This window comes from Hoplias malabaricus, chromosome 18 (genome assembly GCF_029633855.1).
Source record: "Hoplias malabaricus isolate fHopMal1 chromosome 18, fHopMal1.hap1, whole genome shotgun sequence".
Lineage (NCBI taxonomy): Eukaryota > Metazoa > Chordata > Actinopteri > Characiformes > Erythrinidae > Hoplias > Hoplias malabaricus.
Window position 1 is genome coordinate 10181902 of NC_089817.1, and position 27175 is coordinate 10209076.

The following is a 27175-nucleotide window of genomic DNA, read 5'->3' on the forward strand; positions in this document are numbered from 1 at the left end:
ATCCAACTGTTCCAAGTATAAATATCTTTTCCAATAAGCTGGTTCTTCTCCTACTATGTCCAAAAGAAGAGCTCTCAGTGTCGTTGGCTTGGCACTGAGTGAGAGGCTTAATTTGGTGCAGGATTCTTTTGTTTGTTTTCTTTGCCGCTCAAAGTCCTCTCAGAAGTTTCTGCCAACCCTGAAATTTAAAGACAAAAATATGTTTTAATCTCCTTGTGTTTTTCATTGCCCAGATTTAACATCTATAAAGAGCTAGAGAACTGACCACAGCCTGGACAGTTCTGTTCTTTTATTTGTAGAGACATTTACAATGTGTGCACCATTAAGTGTGTGTTCTTGATTCTGTCGTATCCAGAGCGCCCCACGTTCGTGCGGAGGCCTGTGAACCAGGTGGTTCTGGTGGATGAGAGCGTAGAGTTCAGGTGTCAGGTGGAAGGAGACCCCCCTCCGTCACTGCGCTGGAAAAAGGACGATGCTGAGATTCCCCGTGGCAGGTGAGGGAAAACCCCCCCAGGACACCTGCTGTTTTCACTATGACTTGGTTGTCCTGCATTGATCTGCTGCACTGATGTACTGCACTGTGCTGTGCTGCATGTGATTCCACAGGCCAGGCCCCTGATGTACTACTGCTGTTTGCTGCGTGACAGATAGCGGTAGATTAGAATGCAAAGCTCAGGGTCAGAATGCAAATTCTCCCCTGTAAAGCTGAGCCACTGTGCTGTGGGTTTTTATATTGTGCATGTTGAGAGCCTCCTGCTTTTTACTGCAGACTATAGAGAGCAGCATAAAATGTGAGCTGAGTGGACTCTTGGATAAGTGGAAGGATGAGGCGTCTGTGTTTTTTCTCTGTGTATTTACAGTGTACCCTGACATTGTCATATGCTTTTTCGAAAAGCTAAACCGAGAGAGCAGAGGCATTGGTAAAGAAAATGGTAAAGAATAAGTGAATAAGTCCAGATAGACCACCAAAACTCATTTTCCAGTTCAGGGTCGCGGTGGGTCCAGAGCTTACCTGGAATCACTGGGCGCAAGGCAGGAACACACCCTGGAGGGGGCGCCAGTCCTTCACAGGGCGACACACCCTCACACATTCACTCACACACCCACACCTACGGACATTTTTGAGTTGCCAATCCACCTACCAACGTGTGTTTTTGGACTGTGGGAGGAAACCGGAGCACCCGGAGGAAACCCACGCGGACACGGGGAGAACACACCAACTCCTCACAGACAGTCACCCGGAGCAGGATTCGAACCCACAACCTCCAGGTCCCTGGAGTTGTGTGACTGCGACACTACCTGATCACCAAAACTATCATCATCATATGGTATGTGGCAATGACCATACCACCCCACAAATGGGAGAACTGGAGGCAAGGAGCAATGTGGCCATTTCATCAAACACATTAGCATTTTAAACTAAGAATGAACAGCCTTTTGGTTCAGCTCTGTTGTCTTCCCCTCTCTCCTCAGGCCTTTATATCTATCAGCGCATCTTTGCCAGGTGTTTTTCATTGAGAGCACTCTGACAGATGAGGAGAGTCGTGTGGCTCAGGGCCTGGCTCTGATCTTCTCCTCCCAGGTCGTAGTTATATAGGTCAGTGGTGAGGCTTCATCGAGCCCACTCTCTGTAGACTTGGCCCACACAGTACTTGAAGATTTTACCTATCTTCAGATCTGTCAACTCAATAATGCAGATCTGAATGAATAAGAATGAGCCTGCTGGGCAGATCGCCCCATAGCCCAGACCTCAACATCAGCGAGTGTGTTTAGGGTTCCTTAAATTGTAAGACACAGTAAAGTTAATCTGATTGTACACACACTCACTCACACCAATGTGGAAGGGAACCGAAGCACCTGGAGGACACCAAACTCCACACAGATAGTCATCCAGAGCAGGGCTCGATCCCACAGACCCCAGAACCCACGGGCTGTGTGACAGCAACACTTCCTGCTGCACCACCGTGCCGCCCTGGCTGTATTCACTGAGAATTAACTATACGAAATGTGGTCTCTGACATTTGCACAGTGTATGTGACAGGACTCCATACCGTGGCACTGTATAAAACCAAATATTGTGGCTGAAGAGATACACAAACATAATATTTTAGTTTTAGTTTTATTACTTTAATCTTGGGAATTATCTGGTGATCCTATAGTGGATAATACTGTGCTAGTGGAAGGCTCTTGAAATTAAAGAGGAAACAGAGAGAGCGAGAGCGAAAATGAGCGAGAAGCGGCAGCAGACTGAGGCTGTAACTGCAGTATTTGACAGAGGGCTTTGTCTTTTTCCCATTTCCATCCCCACAAGCTTTGTTCCAGGCCTCCAGTCTCCACTGGCTGTTCAATACACTCCACACAACAAAGGCTTCAGCTTCAGATGAATGATGGAGTACATCTCCTGCATATGTGTCTACATACCTCATAGCTTCCATTAGAACACGCACAGCAGTTGACCAGGACTGTTCTTTGCACAAACGCGTAATTGCCTCGCTCTCACTGTTCCTCTGTGTTAAATTGCCACACCACTACAGCGTTTTCCATGCACACATTGCATCAGTCTGGACTTCAGCCTCAATTTCCATCTCATTACATTACATTAACTAACTGAGATGGCAATGCAGAACGGCAGAATGAAATCAACTGTCTGTATTACATTAACACTCCATTAGCTTGTTTTAGAAGCAGTCAAATCAGGTAGAAAAACTCCTTCATTTGACTTAATAGTCCTGTGCTTGGCAGTGTATTCGATAGCTTTGATTCACTCCTGCTTCAAAGCTGAGAATTACACTGCAATGAATCTAGGATGATTTATGATGACGCTTCGTTTACAGCTGTAAGCTTTTATTTGATAAAAATTATTACAGACTTTTGATCTTTATTAGACATGCACATATTTACTTCTCTTTCCTGATGCTGATACAGATGGGGAACCCTGGGTGCTGATGCCTGGGCATGAGGAATACAGTAGCACAATTCTGGGAGTTTGCTGCAGCCTTTACTATTCTGTTAAGACTTTGTGCTAGATGATGTGTTCCGTCACTCCTGACAACTCCACAGTTCCACTGCTCCACAGACCACTTCTGGGTTTTACATCCCTCTCTTAACATTGAGGATGGTGACCTTAGGCTCACTTGCAGCTGCTCCATTCTATTGGTCAGTCGTTTTCTATGTAATGCCTCACTTGCTGTCCTCACCTTCAAACAGCCTGATATTAATCCAGGAGTGGGTTTGCAGACACTGTGATTTAGAGGAGTCAGTGTGTGTGTGTGTGTGTGTGTGTGTGTGTGTGTGCTGAGGGTATATGACCGCTCCTCTAGGTGTGAGAGTGGTGTGAAGTGCTGAGTCGTGTATGGGGGGCTCTCTTGTGGTGGACAGAGCCTCACTGCCTCTCCGCCAGCTAAATAATGGCCCAGTTCCAAGCCACACGCCCCTCTCTGTTCGCCTTCTCTCTGTCTGTCTGTCTCTCTCTCTCTCTCTCTCTCTCTCTCTCTCTCTCTCTTTCTTCCCATTTCTCTGCCTAGAGGACCCCTCCCGGGAGGCGCCTATATAGGTCAAAGCTGTGACGTGACTGGAGTCTCCACCACACTCAAGCCAATTTGAGACCATTGTCAACATTCTCTTATTGTGAGCGTCACCAGTCTGTTTCCCCAGGACAACTTCATTATACCACTACCCCTCATGGAGGTCTACATTTTATTTTAATATTGATATATATAATGGGCTGGTCCAATTAGCATTTTGTAGGCTTTTAATATTTCTTTGTATTTCTAACCAAGTAGGCAAATACACAATTAAATTTAAATCAATAATACCTGAAGCAATTTTAATCATCGATCAGCTGAAACTGATGTACTTCCATTTTAATCAGTGTTTCAGTCTATACCTGCTGAGCTACACATGCCTCTTACGTCTAGTTAGTTTCTTACACTTTGTATATTTCAGAGCGATCAAGTCAAGTCCCAAACTCCCACTTACTAAGTCCTGCAAATGTTATTTTGAGAGTTGTGTTCTTAATTTAACGCTTGTGTTGATCTTGTTGGTCTAGTATTTACAGAGCAGCTCTGGCACAATGCTAACAATGTGTGGAGGATGTTTCTCTCTGATAGAGCAGTAAAAACATGTCATGTAATCCTGTTTGATTAGAAGGGGAATATTCAGTTTCGTTAATTAAGAAAGGAAAACGATAAACACATCCGTAGTGTTAGCATAGTGGCTAATGTGATCGTTCCTTTTCATTGTACTACAATGGAACATCCTGCTACACAACAGTTCAGTAGCATACCACTTTAAAACCAGAAACTCTAAATCATTACAGTGAATCTGAACTACGATGGCTACAGTTTCACATTATGTCGAAATGGAAGTCTACACCGCAACCACACACAGAATGCACTTTGGGGTGTGGCATGGCTAGCTGTGCACCCTTTTCTTTCACCGTCTCTTCATCTTTCTCACTCTCCTAACTTTAAAGCATCGTGACACTCAGACTGTGGTCTGTTGTGCTGTAAATTAGCGAGATTGGGTGGAACTGGCTGTTGTAATTGACTTTGTAAGTGCTTTCCTCATTGTTAATTTGACTCACCGCATACAGTAGTGGGTATGTCTCGATACAAAGTTTAACTACATGAATTAGTAATTCATCAATGAAGCTAACACAGTCTCATTTAGATAGGGACTGTCTTTGCCCCAGATATGCCAGACCCTTGGATTCTTCCCTTCTCTTTTCTTTCTTTTCCCTGGGTGAGGACACACACATGCACACACATAGACAGAGGCCAAACACAGTGGGTTCTTCTTCATAAATATTGAAGCAGTGGAACAGTGAGGGGTTCCAGCTGAAAGCACCTTTCATTTTTTCCCTGCCTTTCATGCTTGCATAATTGACACCCCTTTTTCTCCACTTTACCAGATCTTCTTCAGCATGGACTCTCTCAAGGACAGCAAAAAAAAAGAAAAAGGGGCCTTTGTTTCCCCCCCAAAAAAGCCCCCTGAGCCCATTATACTCTGTTTACTTTTCTTAGAACTATCTCCTGCTAATCACTAGCCGTTTTTTCTTCTCTCTGCCTGCGCTGAATCCAGCAATGCCCACTGCGCTGAAAGTCTGAATGTGAGTGAGGTGAGCTTTGAGTATGTGGACGTGTTTGAAGTGTTCTTGCCTGTTCTGCGCAGGTATGAGATGAAATATGAAAAGGACGACTTCATCTTGAGGATTAAGAAAGTGTCTGCTGGAGAGCAGGGAAGCTTCACCTGTGTGGCGGAGAACCGTGTCGGCAAGATGGAAGCATCCGCTACACTCACAGTCAGGGGTGAGTCTGAGGCCTGTTACTCCCAGCCATTACTGTCATTTTTCAATTATAGCTGATTCCCTATTCCCTGTAAGACAGTCTTAGCAAGAACAATTCTACAGGGTGGTCCATTTATACTGATACACCTTAATAAAATGGGAATGGTTGGTGATATTAACGTCTTGTTTGTGGCACGTTTGTATATTGGTGGGGGGAAACTATTCAAGATGGGTGGTGACCATGGCGGCCATTTTGAAGTCTGCCATTTTGGATCCAACTTTTGTTTCTTTCAATGGGAAGAGGGTCATGTGACACATCAAACTTATTGGGAATTTCACAAGAAAAACAATGGTGTTCTTTATTTTAACGTAACTGTATTCTTTCACGAGTTATTTACAAGTTTCTGACCACTTATAAAATGTGTTCAAAGTGCTGCCCATTGTGTTGAATTGTCAATGCAAACCTCTTCTCCCACTCCCCGTAGTTTCAGGTGCTGCTGCTATGGAAGAGTGGTGCTTTGCATTACTGACAAAATATATATGATGATTAATATACTTTCATAGTTAGATAGGCTTATCTGATAAAATCATATGTAGTTAAATGCTGTCTTCAATTTTAAGACGATTTGATCAGTTTTGTTCATGTACTACAGGCTTCTACAATGTGCAGCCAGACTGTGTTGATATTCATTGACAAAACCGTTCAGGCTCTAAGACACACATTCATAATGCAAAACATAAGCCATGGACCAGCTTTTTAAACATATTTACACCGGATATTGTATTAGTTCACATGTGCAAAGCCTTTGTGCACATGGCATTTGCTAATGCTGGGCTTGATCATTTTCTGTCCATATTCTTAGGCAAGCAGTTTGTATGGCTGTTTGAATGGTATGATTTATTTTTTATAAATGAAGAAGAATACACAAAGGTGGCTTTGGTGTTTTAGACCATTCTGGTTTTTTAACCTACATTTTCAATGCAGACTCTGTGGAAGTTGCATGGAGAAGGAGGCAGTAACTCTATTTACAGGCCAGTTTATTTCTCTCGGTTGGATCTAAGCCTGCTAGGACCACCTCCTCCTGTGTGTGTCATTCCCCAAACAGTGGGAGTCCTGTGATACAGAAACACACACACACACACACACACATGCTCACTCATGGGAGCGCAGGGCACGCCTGGCTGCTACTAACCTCCCGCTGAGATAAAGAAATGAGGAACTTAATGACAGTTTAGAGCTTGGTCTCATGTTCCATGCTCCTGTAAAGCAAAATACTGTACAATATTTCTGTCACTTTCTCAGACACGACGTGAGCCAGGGTGGGGAGAAAAGAGGAGGAGATGTTACGTGTTGATACGACGCCTGAGATTTCAGTTTCTGTAATTTGCGGTTGTCTAGCCACAGCTTCCATTTGGAATTCTTTAGAATGTGCATTAAGGAACGTCTGCTGCATTATTAAGCTCCCTTTAGAATTCACCTGTTTTAAGATCCATTTCATCAGTCACTCAGCAGAGTCTCTCACACCTTCTCGCCCTTTTTTTGTCCTAAATTTGCTCATGTATCCTACGCCACATTGTTCACTTTGAACTTCATTTTTTTTTGTTTCCCTGTGGTGGCCGCTGTGTTCTTGTCTTGTGCTCCCCCCCTGCTCCCATACACTTCATTATTCTTTTACCAGCTCGCCCTGTTGGTAAGTACCCATAGCCATCTACCATGCTACTAACACCGCACATTTACCCATTAGTTCAACCCTTTTCTTCAACAGATCAATACTAATTTCAGGCAGATTTCTATAGAATAGCTGTCCTTGCGTGTGGAGACTGTATTGATGCATGGCTTTTTTGTGAAGTGTTTTTAATTTGACACTCAAAGTTAGAGCTTGGAAGTAGGCATTGCAGAAGCGCAGTACTATTATATGCTATGATGAAATGCTTGTGTGAAACCCAGTCCCTGTGTACAGGTGTCTGTTTATGCTGAACTTTACACCTCACATTATAAACCATTAGTAAACACACCATGTTCTGTACCTTTTTCAAGACCACCAGCCACTGCATGTTAATTAGAAGCACATGCTTACCAACACCTCACCCTTTGCATTAAACATGAATGCACTTCTGCTTCTGCATTCCATTTGGAAAAATACGACCTCCAGTATCTCATCGTTTTCAATTGTACACATGTGACCTTTAACCTTAGAGGCCCCCCAGTTTGTTGTGCGACCCCGGGACCAGATTGTGATGCAGGGACGAACTGCCACCTTTCCGTGTGAAACCAAAGGAAATCCACAACCCACCGTGTTCTGGCAGAGAGAGGGCAGTCAGGTCAGTGCTCTCTACACTAGCTGTGTTTATTGAACGGATGTGTGTTTATGTGTGGGTGTTTGGGCAATATAGTGCTAGTTATAGATTTTCACAAGACTGGGCCATAGTCTGTACAGCCAAGCTTTGATCACGCCTCCAAACCCATTGCCTGAAAAAAAATCATCACATCATCAGTGAATCAAATAGATGGTTTACTGTTGATTTGCATTTGTTTGAAGGATTGTGCATTGATCTGCACAGGAAACAGTATTTTTAAATTTCCCCCGCCCTAAAACTAATTTATGTTCATTAAATTATATTTAAAAAATTAAAGAAAGACTATGGCTTAATCTATACTTTGCCTTCATTTACTAAGTGTGGATCTTTGCATATCATCGCTGTCCAGTTAAAAACATGTATCTCCCAAAATAGCAACTTTACAGTTGAAGGGAAAAACCTTCTTAACTTTAAATAGTCAGTGTAAAAAGACTGAATTCCAAGTCATTTTGGAACATTTATTTTGGGCCATTTTTTATGAAATTTTTCGTACAATATGAAGGGAAGCTGTTGTGTTTAAATGTAGTAGTAAACTAAAAATCCAATAAACTGGAGATATGTGCCAGGAACGCGGGGCGGACGCACTCGCTAAAAACACAGTGAACTTTATTTAAACCAAACAGAACCATAAAAAAACAGACTTCAACAGAAAGGAAACACAATGACTGAGAAACTAATCAGCGACAGAGGAAACAAAACGAGGAACAGCAGAGACAGACTAGACTTGGAAAACAAGGACGGAGAAACAGTAGAGACAGACAGACTTGATAACGAGACAAAGGTAATGACAACTGGAAACGAAACAATACAAAGGTGAACGCCACAGACAGACAGACAGACAGACAGACAGACAGACAGACAGACAGACAGACAGACAGACTGGGTAGCAACATAATCTGGGAAACGAATGACCGACAAACAGGACGTGAGAGAAGGGATCTTAAATACATAACACAGACAAGACACACCTGAGACAGATAACGAGGAGGAAGGACAAGGAGGCAGAACAAAGGCAGGACAAGGGTGGAGACATGAACAATAACAAACAGAGCCATGTGCTAAGTGAGCACATGGCGGGGGAAAACAGACACGACAGGACAAGCGCGTGACAATATGGGTTTTTAATTGGACCGCGACTATACTCAGTTAGTCTCAGACTTAAGTCTCCACCTAAAGCTTGAAAACCCCGCCCCACAACTTAATGAGGTTGGTTCTTTAGATGTATGATGTATGAAAACTGTGCTCACTGAATCTGTGTTTTCACGACTGAATTTTGCTGCAGTTTTCCGCCAAGGTGTTGATTGCTTTTTTCCCTATGATATATCTTCTAGTGAATTAACACCACGCAGACATGTTAACAAGGTTAAATACACTATTTTCACTGGAGAGCGTCCTTAATAATATTTCTCATTTTCATTTTTTATTACCATTAAAACATTTGTGAAGTCTTTTTATGAGTGAAGGCCATTGTAAGCCTTTTGCTCAAAACATTTCTTTATTTAAAAATGGTATAAAATAGGACCTTGACTTTTCTTTTCACTCAGAGGTGTTCAGCCAAAATTATGTTGCATCCTGCCTTTTTTTCAGTTGGGATGACTTTAAATAATGTATTATTCTTGGTTTTAAAGCTTGTGCTGGGCCTCAGTACCAAATGTCATTCCAATAAATGTTAATTAAACCTTCAAACAAAAGCAGATATAGTCGCCAACCATAATCCTTTAAAGTAGAAACAATTTATGAAAAAAGTTAAACATTATATTTAATCCCAGTCAAAGTCAGGAATAGGTCCTGTTGGGTTTGGACAAATATTTGCAGCTGTACTGAACTTGTGAATCAGAGGAGCTGGCACTGTTCTCACCTCGATCATTTCAGACACTTAGGACAAGGTGCTTCGCTCAAAAAACCAATTAATCCACTGAATGTATGTGTAGATGTTCCATCAGTGGCCAGATTTACCTCCCGACTAATGAAGTGGTCATCAGTCCTCCATCACCTAACTCCGGGGGGGTCATTTGTCGTCTGAAAATGTATTCATTTACTGTATTCAAGTCATTAGGGCTAATTGAATCAGCCTAATGTCCTTACTCTCCCTTCAGTCGGGCAGCTTTGAGCGCTTTGAATGAAGGAAAATCTCATTAGAAGCAGTAGAGATAGAGATCTCAAGGCTGTGAGTGGGCGGCGAAAGCCTGCGCCAAAGGGCAACGTGGCCAGCTGATCACTGCTTGCTTCACACGTTAATTACCAGCCAGCCTCCATACGTGAAGCAAGCCCTGATCCCACTGCAGGCTGCTCCGAGCCGAGTCCCTGCTGGGGGTGCTGGCCCACTCCATGCGTGGAAGAACAAGCAACAGATAAACACCAGCAGGTTGAGATTTGAGGGGGAAAAAAAAGCCTGTACAAATACCACTTGAAACATTAAAACCACTTGCTCTACCACAGTCTTCATTTGGGTTGTGTTCTTTTCAGGCTTTAAGCAATTACTATTTCTTTCTTATTTCTGTCCGATTTTCCACCTCTCTCAGGACCTGCTTTTTCCGAACCAACCTCCTCAGGCAGGGAGCCGCTTTTCAGTGGCACCCAACGGCGATCTGACCATCGCCTCGGTCCAGCGCTCAGATGCAGGCTACTACATCTGTCAGGCTCTCACTGTAGCTGGCAGCATCCTGGCCAAAGCCCAGCTGGAGGTGTCTGACGGTGAGTGTGCTCAATTTTTCAACAAATTTGACTCGAGACCCCTACGTCTTGAATAAAGTAGTGGGTTCTCTGTAGAGCATGTGTACTTTTATTGACCAAGGGTGCCCAAAATTTTGCATATGACTGTACATCCTTTACATAAGCAGCCTCATACTTCCTTACGAAACTACTAAAACAGCAGGCGTATTTAAAAAGCCAATTATTTCTCGGTATAATGCAGCTCCCGTCAGTAATAAACCTGCTCATAATATTTGACTAGACATTAATGTTGCATTGGCCTATCCAAAACACTAATTAAATCAATAAATAAATAATGGGAAAATTGAAAAAAAACATGAGGCAAATTAAATTTCATGCCAGTTTTAATGGCTTTTTACCCCACTTTGGCTGCGCGGATGCTGAACAACTTCAGAACAATCCTTCACAAATCCTCCTGCAGCATTTAGGTGGGGCTCAAAGCAGGAAAAGAGGAGTTTGGATGGCCTGGAAAAGAGAGTGAAACCCATAAAGTGTAACACAGGGGCCGCTGATGGAGAGACACACATTTACACCCACTTCTCCTTGCAAAGAGTATCATTATCTTAAGTGCTGTGGCGCTGCCAGTTGGGAGCCGTTTTCTGCTTCCTTTTCATTCCGTCTTGGCCTGCTCTCACAGACATTATTGAATTAACATCTGCTCAAGGCCCTCTCCGCAGAAGGAGAGCTTTAGCCTCAAAGCAGCGACTGCTGGATCGCTGTGCATATCAATTGGGAGGAAGGGGATGAGCGTGCGAGGGAGGGAGAGCGGGAAAGAAAAGAGTGAGAGAGGGGGAAAAGAGAAGGAGCAAGCGAGACAAAGGAGAGAGCAAATAGCCTTAGCAATGATGAAGATAAAATTCTTTTCTTTGCCTTTTACTGTGCATAGACATTTACTTAAATTCTTAATAGTGCACTGTACCATTTAACATCAAAGCCACTAGAGGATCCATGGGGATTTGGCCCAATGGCTTTATAATATAGCTGATTCCACCACTGGAAATGATAAGGAGATGGGTAGTCTTAAGAATACTTGCATAGATGCTAAAATAGATGTGGGTCAAACCTCCTTCTAAAGCCACCTCAGAAATGGAAGTGCCTCTTTTAAAAGAGAGAGAAAGGGTGTGAATGCGTTGAAAGGGGCAATGAAAAAAAGCACTTTAATTACGCTTTCAGGCCAGATATTTTTAATCCACACCTTATAATTAGAGCTCCGAGGTGTGATGGCATGCCATAAGTGCGTACAATCAAAAGGTGGCTTTTCTGCACGCCTGACCACAGAAGCAGGTGCTAAATTTCACAACACATCAATCACTGAGTGTTACTAATGTTGGCAATAAGTGCCTGAGCTCCTGCAAGGTCAAGTGAAACATCAAAGAATATGCCATTGCTGTGCATTTAGATATTCACTGTGTACAGAGCCGTTTCCTCATCGCTTTGTCTGTTTTAAAGATCTTGATTGCTGTATTGACCACTATAGTAGGGTACAGAATTACGTTAGACTTTGCTTTTTACTGTGCCACAGCAGATGGCATTGCCCAGAACCTCAAATTAGTACCATGTAGTGAATAGGACCTTATGAAATCTGTCCAATCAGGGCCGTCTTGTTTCCTGATATTTATATCCACACATAGACCAGGATCCTACATTTTTGCCTGAGTGAAGACCTTTAAACCTCACACTAAAAGCAAACGTCTCCTTCTTTATAATGTCTCTGATAGAAACTGTTTTACACAAAACCTAGCTCTTTCGTTTCTGTACAGCAGCTGTTAAGAGCTGGCTGTTTCATAAGCATATTTAAAACTCTCTTTTAAAGCCTGATGAACCTGTAAACACGGGGCATGTAGAGCTTTCATATTCATTTTTCAGTCACTGACCTGTTCCCTCCCCTATAACATCTCTGACAGAGCACAGCTTTCGATTCCACTAAACACTTTACTTTCTATCCAACAGCTCTTAAGGACCGCCCACCACCCATTATTCAGCAAGGACCAACCAATCAGACGGTGGGAGTGGGTGGTCTGGCTCTACTCGGCTGTCGGGCATCTGGAGACCCACAACCCACTGTCACTTGGCTGAAGGATGGATTGAGTCTGCTGGGTAAAGAGCCTCGAATGTCCCTGCTGGAGCCAGGAAGTCTGCAAATCAAGAACACTAAGGTCCACTTTTGTGGTTCTTAATTGCTATATAGTAAAATTATATGTACTTTTATTGCGTTTAGCTTCATATGAACCAGTATGAGGGGGGCATGAATAAAGGAAAGACACTGAAAGCCAGATGTACACGTGAGCGCTGGCACTGTTGGACTTACTAAGACTGTAGCTTATTATGCTTACTGCGCATAGCCCCGCCCACTAACACTGCAAGGTTTAAAGTTGTTTTAGCATGTTTTCAAGGCTGCTTCATCTACCTCACAACTCTGTCAGCTGCTATTTTTATAGGAAGTCGTATCAAAACACTTGGTTTGATTTCCCAGTGCTAACGTATACACACCATTCAGCCACAAGGGTACATTCTCCATCCTCTTTTTTGGGTGATCCGCCCATGTTTTGCTAGGAGAGACTATTATGGGACATAAATTGCAAGTTTAAATATGGGCACCGGTTTTCTACATAACACCCAGGCAGAAATGTTCTGCAAGGGCTTAGCACATCATGCTGTATATGTACAATGTGTATAGAGAGGGATGTATTAGAATGAGGGAGCAGCACAGGAGAGTGGAGATGGAAGGGGGAATATTTCTCCCAGAGTGACATGTGATGTCAGATAGGCATGATTTAGATGGACAAGTGCATTCGGTGTAAAGATGAATAACGTGTATTGATTTTTTAATAAATTGCTAAATGCTGCCATTTAAGGAGACTTCTTAAGCTCAGCTCTGACAGATCCTGGGCTCTTCCTCAAGGACAGCTCTTTATGGTGGATTAAAGACACAAGCGCGCAAGCACACACACACACCCACATCTCTCTGAAGCGAATATGAAATGCCCACACAGCCCTTATCTGAATGCTTATCTCCCTTTGAATGTCAATTTCACTTAAATCACTCACCTCAGAATCGAATTAATAGACCAGAGGCAAACATGGAGAAGAAAGGCTTTAGCTAGTGGCTGAGATATACCCTGAGGAGAGTGGAGGAGGAGGAGAGAGAGCGAGACAGAAAGACAGACAAAGGGAAAGAGAGCTCTTGCTATGTGTCTTTGTTACAGCAATCAGCACTAAGTATACTATCATGTCGCCACATCACTGTGGTTGTATTGATGATGACTTGGTGCAGCGTTCTTAATTCAATTTATTAACAAAATTAACGTCAGCACTTTGGCGAGTCATATGTCCTGTCTCTCTCTTTCTCGCTCTCTCTCGCTCTCTCACTCTTAAACGCTCCTCGAGGAGGCCGTCAGAGGTTAATGCTTTTTCACTGTAATCTCTCAGTGGAGTGAAAACTTACTGCAGTTGATTTGGATGATTGAAAGGACAGTTTGTACTGGAATATCTAGACGACTGTCACCACTTGAACGAATGCTATCTGTTAGAGGTGTCATTTTTCATGAGAATATATTGCTTGTGTTTTATTACATACAAACAGAAAGATCATTTTCCTCCATTGTATTTCATGACAAATACAGTAAGGTGTGTTCTTTTCCAGTGCGTATTCTGTTGGATAAGAGTACATGTATATACCGAGTTGTAATAGAAAAATGCAGCAGAAATATTTAATAAAGAAAATAAAAACAGGGCGTACAATGGTTAGCAGGAGGAAGATGAGTGCACATCTCACATGTTAAATGTTATTGTGCAGTTGATGCCATTATTAAATACTGGTTATTCTATTTTACCTTTTATATTTGGTCTAAACATGATAACTAGTCAATTGTTTGGTGTTTTGCAGGTACTGGTTTTAGCCAAAATGTGCTCAGATATGTGTATGGTGACATACTAATGACAGTAATATATTTTCACACTGCCCGCTCTTGCTGGTGAGCAGGATATATGAAATCCAGCATTGTATATGAAACCCAGCCCACTCTCATATTGGTCTGTTGATATTCTCTTGCAGCTCTCGGATTCCGGTCTGTATACGTGCCTGGCCACAAGTTCCAGTGGAGAGACGTCGTGGAGTGCTTTTCTAGACGTCAGAGGTTCCTTTATCTCTATTTTATCATAAACAGAAACAGCTTGTTGGCTTTTCCAAAGAGCATTTCATCATCCTTTCCTCTAACCATGCCTGTCTCCTCTCCTGTTCTTTCACTCAGAGTCAGCAGAGCTCATAGAGTCGGTGTCCCACAATGCCACTGCTCTCCCAGGGCCCCCCTCCAAGCCAGAGGTCACAGATGTCACCAAAAGCAGTGTTTCCTTGTCATGGCGTCCAGGGGCTGAGGAGGCCTCCCTCGTATCTTCCTACGTCATCGAGGCCTTCGGGTGAGTCTGCAGGGTTTGGCCTGTGGCCTGGGACATAGTGCCCGCTGCCCTTCACACACACAGCGCAGATGTGGACGTTTAGCTGGGCACCAGGGCTGCCCCTGCCGAGAGCCAACAGTGATGGATTTAGTGGTTTATTTATGGAGAGAGTGCTGGGGCTGTGCCATGCTTAAGTGTGGGTTCCCAGCATGTGTTTTGGCTCACTGTTTTGTCAATATTCAGCTGGCTGGAGCACTTACATTCATCACGGAAGCACTTACTTTTGCAGACTTTAAACCACAGTGTAGTCTAGGAATGGGTGAGAATCTTCAAAAACTCAAATACTGTAATACGCTGACTTACGAGTTTAATTCGTTCTGTGACCGAGTTCGTAACTCAATTTGCTCGTATATCAATTTAAAATGAATTGAAATGCTGTTAATCCGTTCCAGCCCCCAAAATCCACACCAAATATTTTTATTACGTGTTTTTAAATAAGAAAATGTACTTTATAAATAACAAATGTATAAATAATACATAATGAAAGAGAATGTAAAGAAACAAGCTGGTTGTATTAAGAGTATTCACCCTGAAGATCAGACGAAGATGCTGGGCGAGGTGGAGGAGATTGGCGGACGTCGGGGGAGTTTTACTTTTCATGGTCTATCGCTTAATTTACTCGATACACCTTTAATTCTACAATGCTATAAAAAACAGCGATACGACTGAGATGCTTGCATGACAAGACAGAGCTGTCACTAGAGATTAATGATAAGGGAGGGCTAAGCTTTAACCAGGGGGATCTGGGGTAATTGCATCATAGCAGCAAATTTCTTTAATGAGGTACAGATTAAGCAAAGCCACATGGAGCTTAGATAACATTAGTTCTATTTATGCAGAAGTGTAGGAGGGACAGTGAATCCATTGGCTGTACACTGAACGATGGACAAATAACTCTGGCTGCTGATTGGCTAAATAAAGGTGACGACCAATGAAAATCTTGTTCTCTGTTTGGGAGCCATGCAGAATCTACCTTAGAGGGGCTTAAAACAGGCGTAACGACGTCCATGCGACAAGATAACCAAGTGAACTGAACGTTCGCCGGGCTACCTAATGGTGGGCGGTGTAAGCTCGCTCCCTCGTAACTCAGATCTCGGCTCGCATCATAAAGCAAAAAATTGACACAGCGACGGCTTGTATCTCTGAAAATTCATAAGTTGATTCACTCGTAAGTCAAGGTTTCACCGTAGTCCTAAAATGGCAGTTGCAAATGAATATCTCCCAACTGAGAAAGTTCAAAGATAATGGTAAAAATTGATTTGGAACGTTTGTATTAACCCTTCAACCTTTAAAATTTCTCTCAATGTAAAAGCGTCTGAAGTTTTTAAATGATGTAGAACCGCTATGTTCAGCTACAGCAGCTATCTTACATACATATAGTGTCTGTAGTACTATATAGCAGCTATAGCATATAAGAACAACACCTTTGCACAAAAAGCCCTATGTGTTTTTCACACATTTTTCATTTAATAAAATAAAATAAGGCTTTCAGAAAAGGACTGGCGCCCCCTGTGGTGTGTGTTCCTACCACGACCCTGAACTGGATAAGCGGTTTCAGACAATGGATGAATGAACGTAACAGTATGACTAACATAGTAACATTAAAACAGGTGGAAAAAAATGTATCTAGCTTTTCTGTGTTTATGTTAACAACTTTTTATATTCTCTGTAAATTTCAAACCACATTTCCACTCAGCGTATTGCTATCTCTGACAGCTTACACCAGTCTAGTAGCCTGTGTTTTTTTACTAGTTATATGCTTCATCATTTTTTCATGAAAACGGTTACTGTTAAATACAGTACAGTTATTAGACACAGCCTTGATTGGGACTGCACATGGCCCTATCAGCTCCAGCTGTACAATCAAGGAAAAAACATTTTGAAATCTATTGTTCAGCTTGTTATGAGTGAGTTGGAAGGAACAGCCATGCTGGCCACATTGATACAGTATAAAAATCACACGGCTTCAGCTGTGTTGGACCTGAGAGTCTGGGGGTGGCTTTCCTGAACCCCAAGTTTATTGCATTTTGTCTCTGTGGTTGCAGCCAGCTGGTGAGCAACAGCTGGCAGACTGTGGCTGACCACGTGAAGACCACCCAGTACACAGTCAAAGACCTGCGCCCTAATACAGTCTACGTCTTCATCATCAGAGCGGTGAACGCACATGGGGTGGGGGACCCCAGCCCCATGTCTGAACCCGTCCGCACTCAAGGTAATGCTGTTAGATAAATGTTGGGATTTTAATATGATCCATGCCTTAACATCTTAACAAGATGTTTTTCTGGCTGCATTTTCAGCTTCCCACAATCCAAGTAATCAGTGATGTTGAGGTCTGGGCTCAGTAATGGCCGGTGCATTGTTCTGAACACTACAATCCTACAACAATATTGTCTTTCATCAAAATGATTTCTGAACAGATGCACATGCTTACAGATCTTTTGGCAGATTTTACAGTACAAGGATTTTTATTTCAACTTGATTTTCCTCTCAAAGGTCACAAAGGTGAAAGTTTTAAGGTCATTTTAAATGATGGGTTCAGTTTCTGTGGTCTATTTGGTCAATTAGGAGTCCCTCAACACCTTTAAAGGCTAAGCACCACTTAATGGACCTCCATGAATATTTCACATTATTTTAGTTGCTGACACATATATATGAACTAAAATGAAAATAGCAGCTTAATTTGCTTTGAAACTGACAATTTTATTAAATTGACGGAAAAACCCGAGCTCGCTACGGAAATTCTTGAACGCAACCGTGACGTCACTGGTGGACAACAGCTGAACAACGCCGTGGTAAAATACCGTTATGACTGACTGTTATGACAGTATCTAGCTAAATAACCAACATTATTCATGACAATAGCCTAGCAATAAGCTAAACTCAAATTTAGAGGTACCGTTATTCTTGTAAATGTGATCGAAGTCGAACTCAAATTCATCCGACACTATAAACCTCCGTAATGCAGCTACGTAGCGGAGTATAATCTGAGCCACAGAGTTTAGCAAGTCAAGCTAACGTTAACTAACACCAACTAAAACAGGCGAAGTGTCCTTACCCTGTTTACCTCCATGTTACAGAGGCTCTTGAACACCTTTCGTTGGTTTCCTTACATGCCCATATTGTTGGAAAAGCGCCAGTGAAATGAGCTACAGATAACGGAGTGAGCGGATGGTCCTTTCCAAAGTGCCCGTTTAAAGTTGACAAATTTAGTCCATTTTCTGGATATTTTGGGATCTTTGGGCCATTTGTGCACAGATGTCCCACTGTACATTGAATGATTGCAGCCAAAAACAACACACCTTTTCGTCATTTTGCATTAAATTAAGTGCAACTTCTAGAGTTGTTGTCCACCATCTACGTCACAGGCAAGACGCCTATTAGAGTTTCTGAACACCGTTGGGGGGGGGGGCAACTGTCTTTTAAACCTTATTCCTTGAATTAGTAAGAAATAACATGTTTTCTGACTAAAATTAGGAACTCAAATTCCACTGTATTTATTTGTTTGACACTTTCATAGAGCTGGTGCTTAGCCTTTAAATGCTTTTTTCACTCCCCATTTTGGAACTCCTTCAGATGTTTTCCTTTGATGAAGTGGATTGTCTCATAACGAATGTTTTATTTAATGGCCGTTTGATTAGAAATGTTATAAATGAATGGTAATCTCTGAACTTGTAATGAATTGTATGTTTATATTTGTTTATGACATTCGGTAACTTTATACAATGAAGTATTACACCTACCAGTCATGAATTCATTCTCCCGCTGTTTACTTTATTTTCTACTGTCACTGGACATGGAGAATATGCTCATTAGTGCTCAGTATATTTGTTCTGTTCTCTGTGTCTCAGACATTAGTCCGGCTGTGCAGGGTATTGATCACCGGCAGGTGCAGAAGGAGCTGGGTGATGTCATCGTCACTATGCACAACCCTGTGGTGATAAGCTCAACTTCTGTCAGGGTGACATGGGCAGTAAGTTCACACTTGCCTTGAAACACATGAATAAATCACAGTTTTGATTTGATGTCATATTATGGACTCAGTATAAAGATACAGGCTCACTGTATTTGATTAACACATTTCAAAACATTATTGGGCAAACAATAGCCCAGAAAATCAGATATGCATGTGATAGCTACAAACCCAACATGGTGGGAGTGCATTGGAGTGTTTTGGAGGCTTTCGTTCAGCACAAGATTTCAAATATAAAGAAAAGCCAAATCAGTTAAACTTGAGAAACTTCAGCTTTAACTGTTGAGCTACCATCAGACTGATTAGGGTCACTTCATTTCCCTGAGCTGTAGTTGTCATGCACATTCTGTTCTCTTTTGCTTATTGTTTCAGCAGAGAGAAGACCCCTGCTACCTCCACTGAACACAGGAGTGTTGCAGCTTTTTATGATTAAGATTATTAGTGGATTAATGTTATTCTGGCCAAGATTAATAAGGATATAATATGTCTTTATTATATACATCCAGCAAAATGGAAAAGCCTTGATTAACCCAAGCATTTTGGGAACATAGATATAAAAAAAAGCTTGGTTTCTGTGCAGGGCTCTGTGACATTGCTCTGAATATAACTCTACAAACTTCACAAATTATTTTCTTTTTTAATTTCTGTTGCTTATTTTTTTAGTAGAAGAAGACATTTCAGTTGTTTTTTATGTTTTCTGCCAGATAAACAAAGGGAGAACATCATCAGTTTTTTTAAAAAACATCTATTTTTTAAAATAAAAATATAATGACCAAAAAAAACCTGAATTAGTGCAGAGAAGACAGATTTTCATGGTATGTATACATGTTATGCTCAGTGATTCTCTGAGGTAAAATGGAGCCTGGTGGACAGTGGGCGCATGGACAGCTGGTGCTTCATTAATCTCAGACCGTTTAGGGTGATGTTTGAATTTGAACAAATGATTCTCTCTCAAACAAATAGATCACTATTAGGCCTGCCTGCTGGGCTACTGCTGTCTGGACGCTGTCTGCATTCAGCTCTTTATCTACTTTTGCTTGGCAAGGTGTTCAGACTGCTTTGTCCCTGGAGAATTATTTAATGAGTAGAATTCCCCCCTCCCCTACAACCACACATAAACACCGTATGCTTCGATACACTGCATCATGTACTGCATACATGTTCCATTGGCAAAACCTCAGTTTAATGCTGTGGCATGCATATGCAGAACTTCTCTTGTGTTTTCTATCATTGTAACTATTTCTACCTCGTCCCTCCTAGAGATACTGGTTATATTTCTGGCTTGCACAACCCAGAATTTATACACCATCCAGCCATAACATTAAAATGACCACCTTGTTTCCAGCCTCGTTTATCAGCACCAGTAACTTTATAGTTACAGACAGTGAGCCATCCAGTTGCTCCGCATAATTTGTTACTCTTTCACTCTTTGTCCTTCAGTAATCAGGACCCACACAAGACCACCACAGAGCAAGTGTTTTTTTTGGGTGCTCGATCATTCTCAGGGCTGCAGCGACTCTGATGTGGTGGTTGTGTTAGTGTGTGATGTGCTGGTACTAGTGGATCAGACACATCAGTGCTAACAATGAGGGTAGAAACAAGGAGGGCATTGTAATATTATGTCTGGAGTGTGTGTGGATGAGACTGTGGTATTACTAACTATGCCACGCCAACTGCCTGAAATTCATTCGTTTGTTCATTGATTTGTTCATTCATTCATTCATCTTCTGTAGCTAATTCGTCTCAGTCAGTGTCACTGTGGTTATGTCCAACCTCTGGGGACACATACATTGTCCAGTTATTTGTTTATAGTATTTTTATTCTATTTTTTTTCCACTTCATATTGTATCCAGGACCTGCAATGTAGGCCATATGCTGGGTGCTTCAAATTCTTTTGAAAAAGAACCACTTAGAATCCATAAAAAATGAAATAAGGCCACAGAAATATAGTTTCTGTCTGGTTAACATTTGCATGGTCGTGGACAGATCTCTTTGGTGTTATTTTAAGAGAAGCATAACAGAAGAAAAACAGTCCAATCAAAACCAGCTGTCAGGTTTATAAGACATTATTTTGCATAGAGAAGCAGAATCAGGAAGCGTGGGTTCATTGAAGGGCCCATATCTTTCATTTCTCGTTTATTTCACTCATTGTCCCCTGAGACCCACTTATGATTTTTGTTGGGGTTTGGGCAAAAAAAAAAAAAAAAACAGACATAATTTATATTTATGTGACAATTTTCCAGCCTCCCGCTATTCCTTTAGGATTAAAGAGTCTGTTTGAGTTCTTAATCTTAAGACTGATATATGGAAATGATATCTATCCTGATTGGCTGCCTTTTATTTTACCTTCTTCAAAAAGCTGAGCAGACGGTTGCGGGCTGAATTGCTGGCTATATGCAAATAAGAGTAATGCACAATACAAGTACAGGTGAGGCTGTTGTTACAGAGTAGTTGTCATATGTGGACAGGAAAGTGAATGGTACATACATTAAAATCATAATTTTATCAATTTTAGTTAGCACAAGGTGGGAGATGATATTATGATTTAAAATTCATTAATCTGATCTGAATAATAAAAAATCAACCTGTCAGTTAATTGAGTACGTATGTGTGAAAGACTCCAGTGTGTTAATGCTAAGTGCTAATGCTAATGCTAAGTAAATCGAGTGTAAATAGATGTAATAGGTGTAAATAGATTTGCATGTCTTACACTGTCCTTAATCATGTAAATATTACAACAAATTTAAAAGCCATTTTAAATCCCAAGAGACTTGTTTTCCTTCTTAATACACGTTTAATAACCGTAACAGTAATACATTTTGACATCGAAGTATTAACCATGCACCATTCTTCATATATGCTTTGCATAATCAGTCACATAGGCTCTCTTTTGTATTACTTCTCATAAGCATGTCCATTCGTATTCCATCAGTTGTGCTCGCTCCGGTGCTGGGAGGCAAACCTGCTAGTCCTTTCAAATACAGATCAATCAGTGCTTGTCTTTATTAGGATGAGCTTTAGGGCTAAGTGAAGCTTTTAGATCCCTTATTCATTTCAGTAATGAAATGCACACACAGGCACATACACGTGGGGGACAAACACGGCGAGCTGATTTATTTGGTACGGGCTGACGGTAAACAGCTACTTTATTTTGCCTGTAAAAGCCTTCACTTGCTCCTGTTAACAAGCCATTACTGTGAGTTATGCAGCCTCCCTTAACACAATGACTTCTACTGTACCTTTCCATGGTGACAGAGCTTTGCTGAGTAACCCATCTCATTGTTTTTAATGCACTTAGTTTGGAAAAGTTTGACAGAAGCTACTGTAGCTCGTTTTTCACGATTGCCTTTGTGGGATTTAATAATGTCTCATTACTTGAAAACAATCATTCTGAGTACAGAGCTTGGTTCAGCCGGCGTATTTCAGGAGAGGGAAATGATTCTGTAAGCTTTTGGTGTATTTGCACTTTGTGTTTTCAGTTTATTTCCTTTCTTCGTTTACTAAACAGCTGCTTCTTTTCTGCAGGTTGAGAAGCCTTCCCAGTTCATCCAAGGCTACCGCGTGCTCTACAGACAGACATCAGGCCTGCCGTCTCCCGGGGCATGGCAAGTTCAGGACCTGAAAAGTCCATCAGAGCGGGACATCACTTTACACGACCTCAAGAAAGGGGTGGTCTATGAGATAAAAATCCGACCCTTCTTCAATGAGTTCCAGGGGGCGGATAGTGAGTCTATGACCGCACGTACTTTGGAAGAAGGTAATCCTGCAACACTGTCGTTCAGTGGTGTAATGGTACACATATTTCACAATGCTATATTTATTAGGTTCGTGCACCACAATATAACATACTTTCAAAATAGATGAGGATTGCTGCCCACTTTTTCAAGTTCTGGGCTTGATTTAGATGTTGTAAAAATATTTTTATACGTGAGCTCGTATTGTATGTTGTACAGATTGTTTTGGCTCCAGTAAACATTTTAATGTTCATTGCATAACACCCAAAATCACATCTCCTCAAATTTATAAGCTCTTTTAAAAGGAAGCCCATTTATTAAAGTGGTAATGTGCCCATAGCACAAGTCTGGAAATCACCCAGTCCACTTGGCTCTGATATCTTATAAGTCATCCGCTAGTCCTTTCTCTGCTGTCAGTTTCTGATCACATTGTTGAAGTTCAGAACACAGCAGTGACACCACATTTAACAGGTCATTACCATGTTGCTCTCACTGCTGTGATTGGAACGGCCCACCACCCAAACGGTAGCTGTTCAGGGGTGTTCCCCCTAGAGGTCCTGTCTGGATTGGATAGGGTGTGGCTGACAAACATAATGTAATTTCAGTTTAAGCCCATTCCAGGGTGTGTTCCCACCTTGTGCCCAGTGATTCTGGGTAGGCTCCGGACCCACTGCGACCCTGAACTGGATCAATGGTTTCAGACAATGAATGAATGAATATAATGTTACATATTTTAGGTGTTAGCTGATTCAATGCTCAGTGTATGTAAACACAAGGTCTAGTTATCAAATAAAATGGCAGCTGAATGTAGTTCAGTGTGGCATTCAGGGCCCTGCATTGGGGATGTTGTGCTCTATGTCCACTTGTATTCGTTGTTCGGTTTTCTCCTGAGGTAATGGCTCTGGCTGCCACTTGCATCTCCCTGGGTAAAAGTGCATACAAATGTAATCCTTTTGCCCATGCAACAAACCGTATTCAGCCTGGACCTCTGAGGATTGTGTGGGCTCTTTTTGCCATAGTAGGAGGGTCTGTCTCCCACGACTCACACTGAGTCACACACACGCTCTTCTTTGACACACTCTGTCTCAGATCCAAACCCCCGCTGAGCCACTGTCACCCTTCCTGCCATATCGCTGTCAAATAGTGCCAGCTAGTTCAGTCTGCATCCTAATACCCTCCACTCCCTCTCTCTCTCTCTCTCTCTCTCTCTCTCTCTCTCTCTCTCTCTCTCTCCTCCAGCCGTTTTTCTCTTGATGCTGCTCCAGACTCTTTATTTCTCACCCACTTTTTTCTATACAGCATAGGCTCAAACACACACACACACACACACACACACAGCGGTCAAATTGAGTGAGATATTTACTGGAGATCACACAGTTCATGTTGAGCTCTCATCCATTAGCACAATTAGTGCCATGGTGGCTTTGCTTTAATGAGAGATGTGTGAGTGCACCTCTCTCTCTCCTCAGCGCCCTCAAAGCACTCCATTCCAAACTGCTGAGGATACTGGCACCAGCGACCAAATGACGACATTTTGTGTGCTGCTCTTATACCTGGGTTCATTACAGAGAAAATGAGTTGGATATTCGGGATGTACAGAAGTTTAACAGCATCATGATGCATGAATGTGAAGGAGTAATTCAACTTCATAAATTATTTAAATATTTATATTAGTTGTATAAATACATTCACTCATTCATTCATTCTCTGTAACCCATTCATTCATTCATTATCTAAGCGCTTATCCAGTTCAGGGACGCGGTGGGTCCAGAGCCTACCTGGAATCATTGGGCACAAGGCAGGAACACACCCTGGAGGGGGCGCCAGTCCTTCACAACACACCTCACTCACACATTCACACCTACAGATACTTTTGGGTTGCCAGTCCACCTACCGACGTGTGTTTTTGGACTGTGGGGGGAAACCGGAGCACCCAGAGGAAACCCATACAGACACAGGGAGAACACACCACAGTCCTTACAGACAGTCACCCGGCACGGGACTCGAACCCACAACCTCCAGGTCCCTAGAGCTGTGTGACTGCGACACTACCTTCTGCACCGCCGTGCCGCACAATCATATAAATAATATTAATAATATAATGACATCAATTCTGTTGTTTTTAGCTAAATAATGTACAGTTCTAACATAAAAACAGGTTTACTTTATTAGTAGTATTTCAGTATTAGTAGTATTTTTTAGTATATAGTAAAATTATCAAATTTTGGAATGTACCAATCAAATTAGGGTGCCCCAAATACAACATGATATTCGTAATCAATTTGAAACCCTTTAAACCCTTAATGTTTTTCACCAAGTATAAATGGTGCTTTCATCACTAACCATAATATTAAACAGTTTAAACATGAATATGAAACGTGCACCTGGAGCGTCAGACAGCCATCCCCAGCACACAGGGAGCAGTTAGGTGCCTTGCTGAAGGGCACCTCAGCCATAGGATGAGGGAGGAGGACAGTGCTGTTACTCCCCCCCCCCCCCCACCCCCTATTTTTATGCTGGTTGTGGGGATCGTGCCAGTGACCTTCCAGTCCCAAAGCCACTTCTCTGAACCATTAGGCCACAGCTGTTCCTGTGGCTAATAAACAGCTACTATGCTAAGTTTACCTGAGGTTTACTGGGTAATTGCATTCTCTCTCTCTCTCTGTCCGACATTCTCTCACTTTGTTCACTTTTGTTCTTTCTTTTGCTCATTTTTTCTCTCTCTCCCTCTTTATTTCTCAGGAGGTTTGGTATTGAAAATAGAGGCCAGTCTGGTTGCCACCGTGTCACTTGGCAGGCTCCCGTTGCTGCACAGCACGGGGTCACATTTCTGCCAGTGATACATCACAGAGTTAATGGCCTTATTAGCATCTCCTTCATTACTGTACACGGGAATGGAGTGCTTTCATTTAGCTCAAATATGCATAACACGAAGCTTTAGCATTCAGCGCGCCTGCCTGTCTATTAATATTGGCATAGCGTCACATAGAGAAGTTAAGCTCCCCTTGATCTGGAGCCATGCTTTACTGAGTGTCAGCCAGGACAGTTCCACCGCTCGCTGCAGTGGTCTTGTCATGCCGCATAACCCGATTAGAACTGTTAAACACAGCGCTGACAAAGTAGTGCCTCTGTTTTGTTTGATGTAGCAGGGCTTACTATTTGTAGATTCCATAGATATGATTTATCGGCTCAGGGGAGACTACAATCACAGACATTAATCTCACAGGAACTGTTACAGTGCAGAAAACAAGATCACATTTGGACCCACACTGTTCTTGCTCCAAATCAAATGGAACATATATCTACTTTTTTTGAGCTGGGTTTATTTGTAAACATGTAAACCTGTAAATGTGGTTTTCCACTCTTAACCCATCTGTGACAGTGAACACACACACACACACACAGAGGTGCAGGACGTTGTCCCAGTCCCCAAGAAACAACTAAGGCTTAGGTGTTTAAAGTGTTTTTCTTTAGCCTTGCGTGGAGCTACAGTGGTAATTGTAGCTAGTTACAGAAGATGAATTCACATTATCTCAGTAATTCAGAAAGCCTTGCGTAAGTGGTTTCTGACACTGTGACATACTGTAATGTTGCACAGGAAAAAACTGTAGCGGCATCCAAACTGAAGGTTGAATTCTGCTCATGATTTTGTCTGTTATTTGCAGCTTCAGTGCACCATTCAACACCAAACCTCATGCCTAATTAATGACGCGTTTGTAGAATTGATAAAACCAGTCACCAGCTTTCATAGGGAACACTGTATTCAACTGCGATTATTTATATATTTTTAAGATCTACTCCACACATCTCAGGTTTTAAATGATTTCTCTTTAAATCCTATTTAAAAATGTTACATTGTTTTGCTCTGAAAAGTTACAAATATGTTCTTATCTCTGGGAAACTGAATGGATTCTGAACGGAAAACTCATTTAAGATGCAGTTTGGGCTCTAAGCACCATGTCGTACCCTTGAGGTTGCAGTCAGGGACTTGCAGGAGTGTACAGACAACTTGTAGACTGTAGGATATATGGCTTCTTCTGTTGTATGCAAGGTACCTTTGTCTATACTTTCTCATAGACAGATATGTACCCTTGGCTAAATAAATAAATAAATAAAATGTAAAATAAAACAGTACTACACCACCACTGTGGATGTACCTTTGTGACTGTGTCTCTGGTACCTTTAGTTAGGAACTGCATCTACACCCTGTTTTGAATCCTAAGATATGCATGTTTCCCCCTGGGTACAAACAGTTACATACAAGTTTGCACGGTATCAGAAAGCAGACGCTATAGAATCCAACATTGAACCTTAAGTACATCATGAATAATTGATTATATTTCAGGTAAGGGGAATGGTGGCCATCTCTGAACCTTTCCGGAGGAAGTGAGGGAATAATTAAGATGCACTCTAGAGAAAAGTGGATTGATTGAAAACAGTCTGTGGAAAAAGGGGTGGAAAGGTGTATATAGTAAATAAGGAGAGAGTGGGAGGGTACGGAGTAGAAGAAGAGGAATAAGGGGAAGGAAGTTAGGGGAAACATATGGGAAGAAGAATAGTGGAGGAGGGCTGGTGTGTGGAAGGTAATTGGCGGTGTGTGTGTGTGTCAGTGTGTCTGTGTCTGTGTGTGTGTGTGGTGACTAGGGGCTGCTATCCGGT

At 42.0% G+C, this 27175-nt stretch overlaps 1 protein-coding gene across 5 annotated transcripts in view; it reads left to right on the forward strand.

Annotated features, from left to right (window-relative positions):
- Positions 1–27175, forward strand: part of LOC136675270 (roundabout homolog 2-like) — a 127808-nt gene that overhangs the window by 77751 nt on the left and 22882 nt on the right. For all 5 annotated transcript variants that reach the window (XM_066651745.1, XM_066651749.1, XM_066651746.1 and 2 more), the window contains exons 5-14: positions 356–494; positions 5173–5309; positions 7485–7609; positions 10168–10339; positions 12308–12513; positions 14412–14493; positions 14608–14773; positions 16858–17024; positions 18661–18782; positions 22308–22539. In XM_066651745.1, the coding sequence (XP_066507842.1) occupies positions 356–494; positions 5173–5309; positions 7485–7609; positions 10168–10339; positions 12308–12513; positions 14412–14493; positions 14608–14773; positions 16858–17024; positions 18661–18782; positions 22308–22539 (1548 nt within the window). The remainder of the gene's footprint in view (positions 1–355; positions 495–5172; positions 5310–7484; positions 7610–10167; positions 10340–12307; positions 12514–14411; positions 14494–14607; positions 14774–16857; positions 17025–18660; positions 18783–22307; positions 22540–27175) is intronic.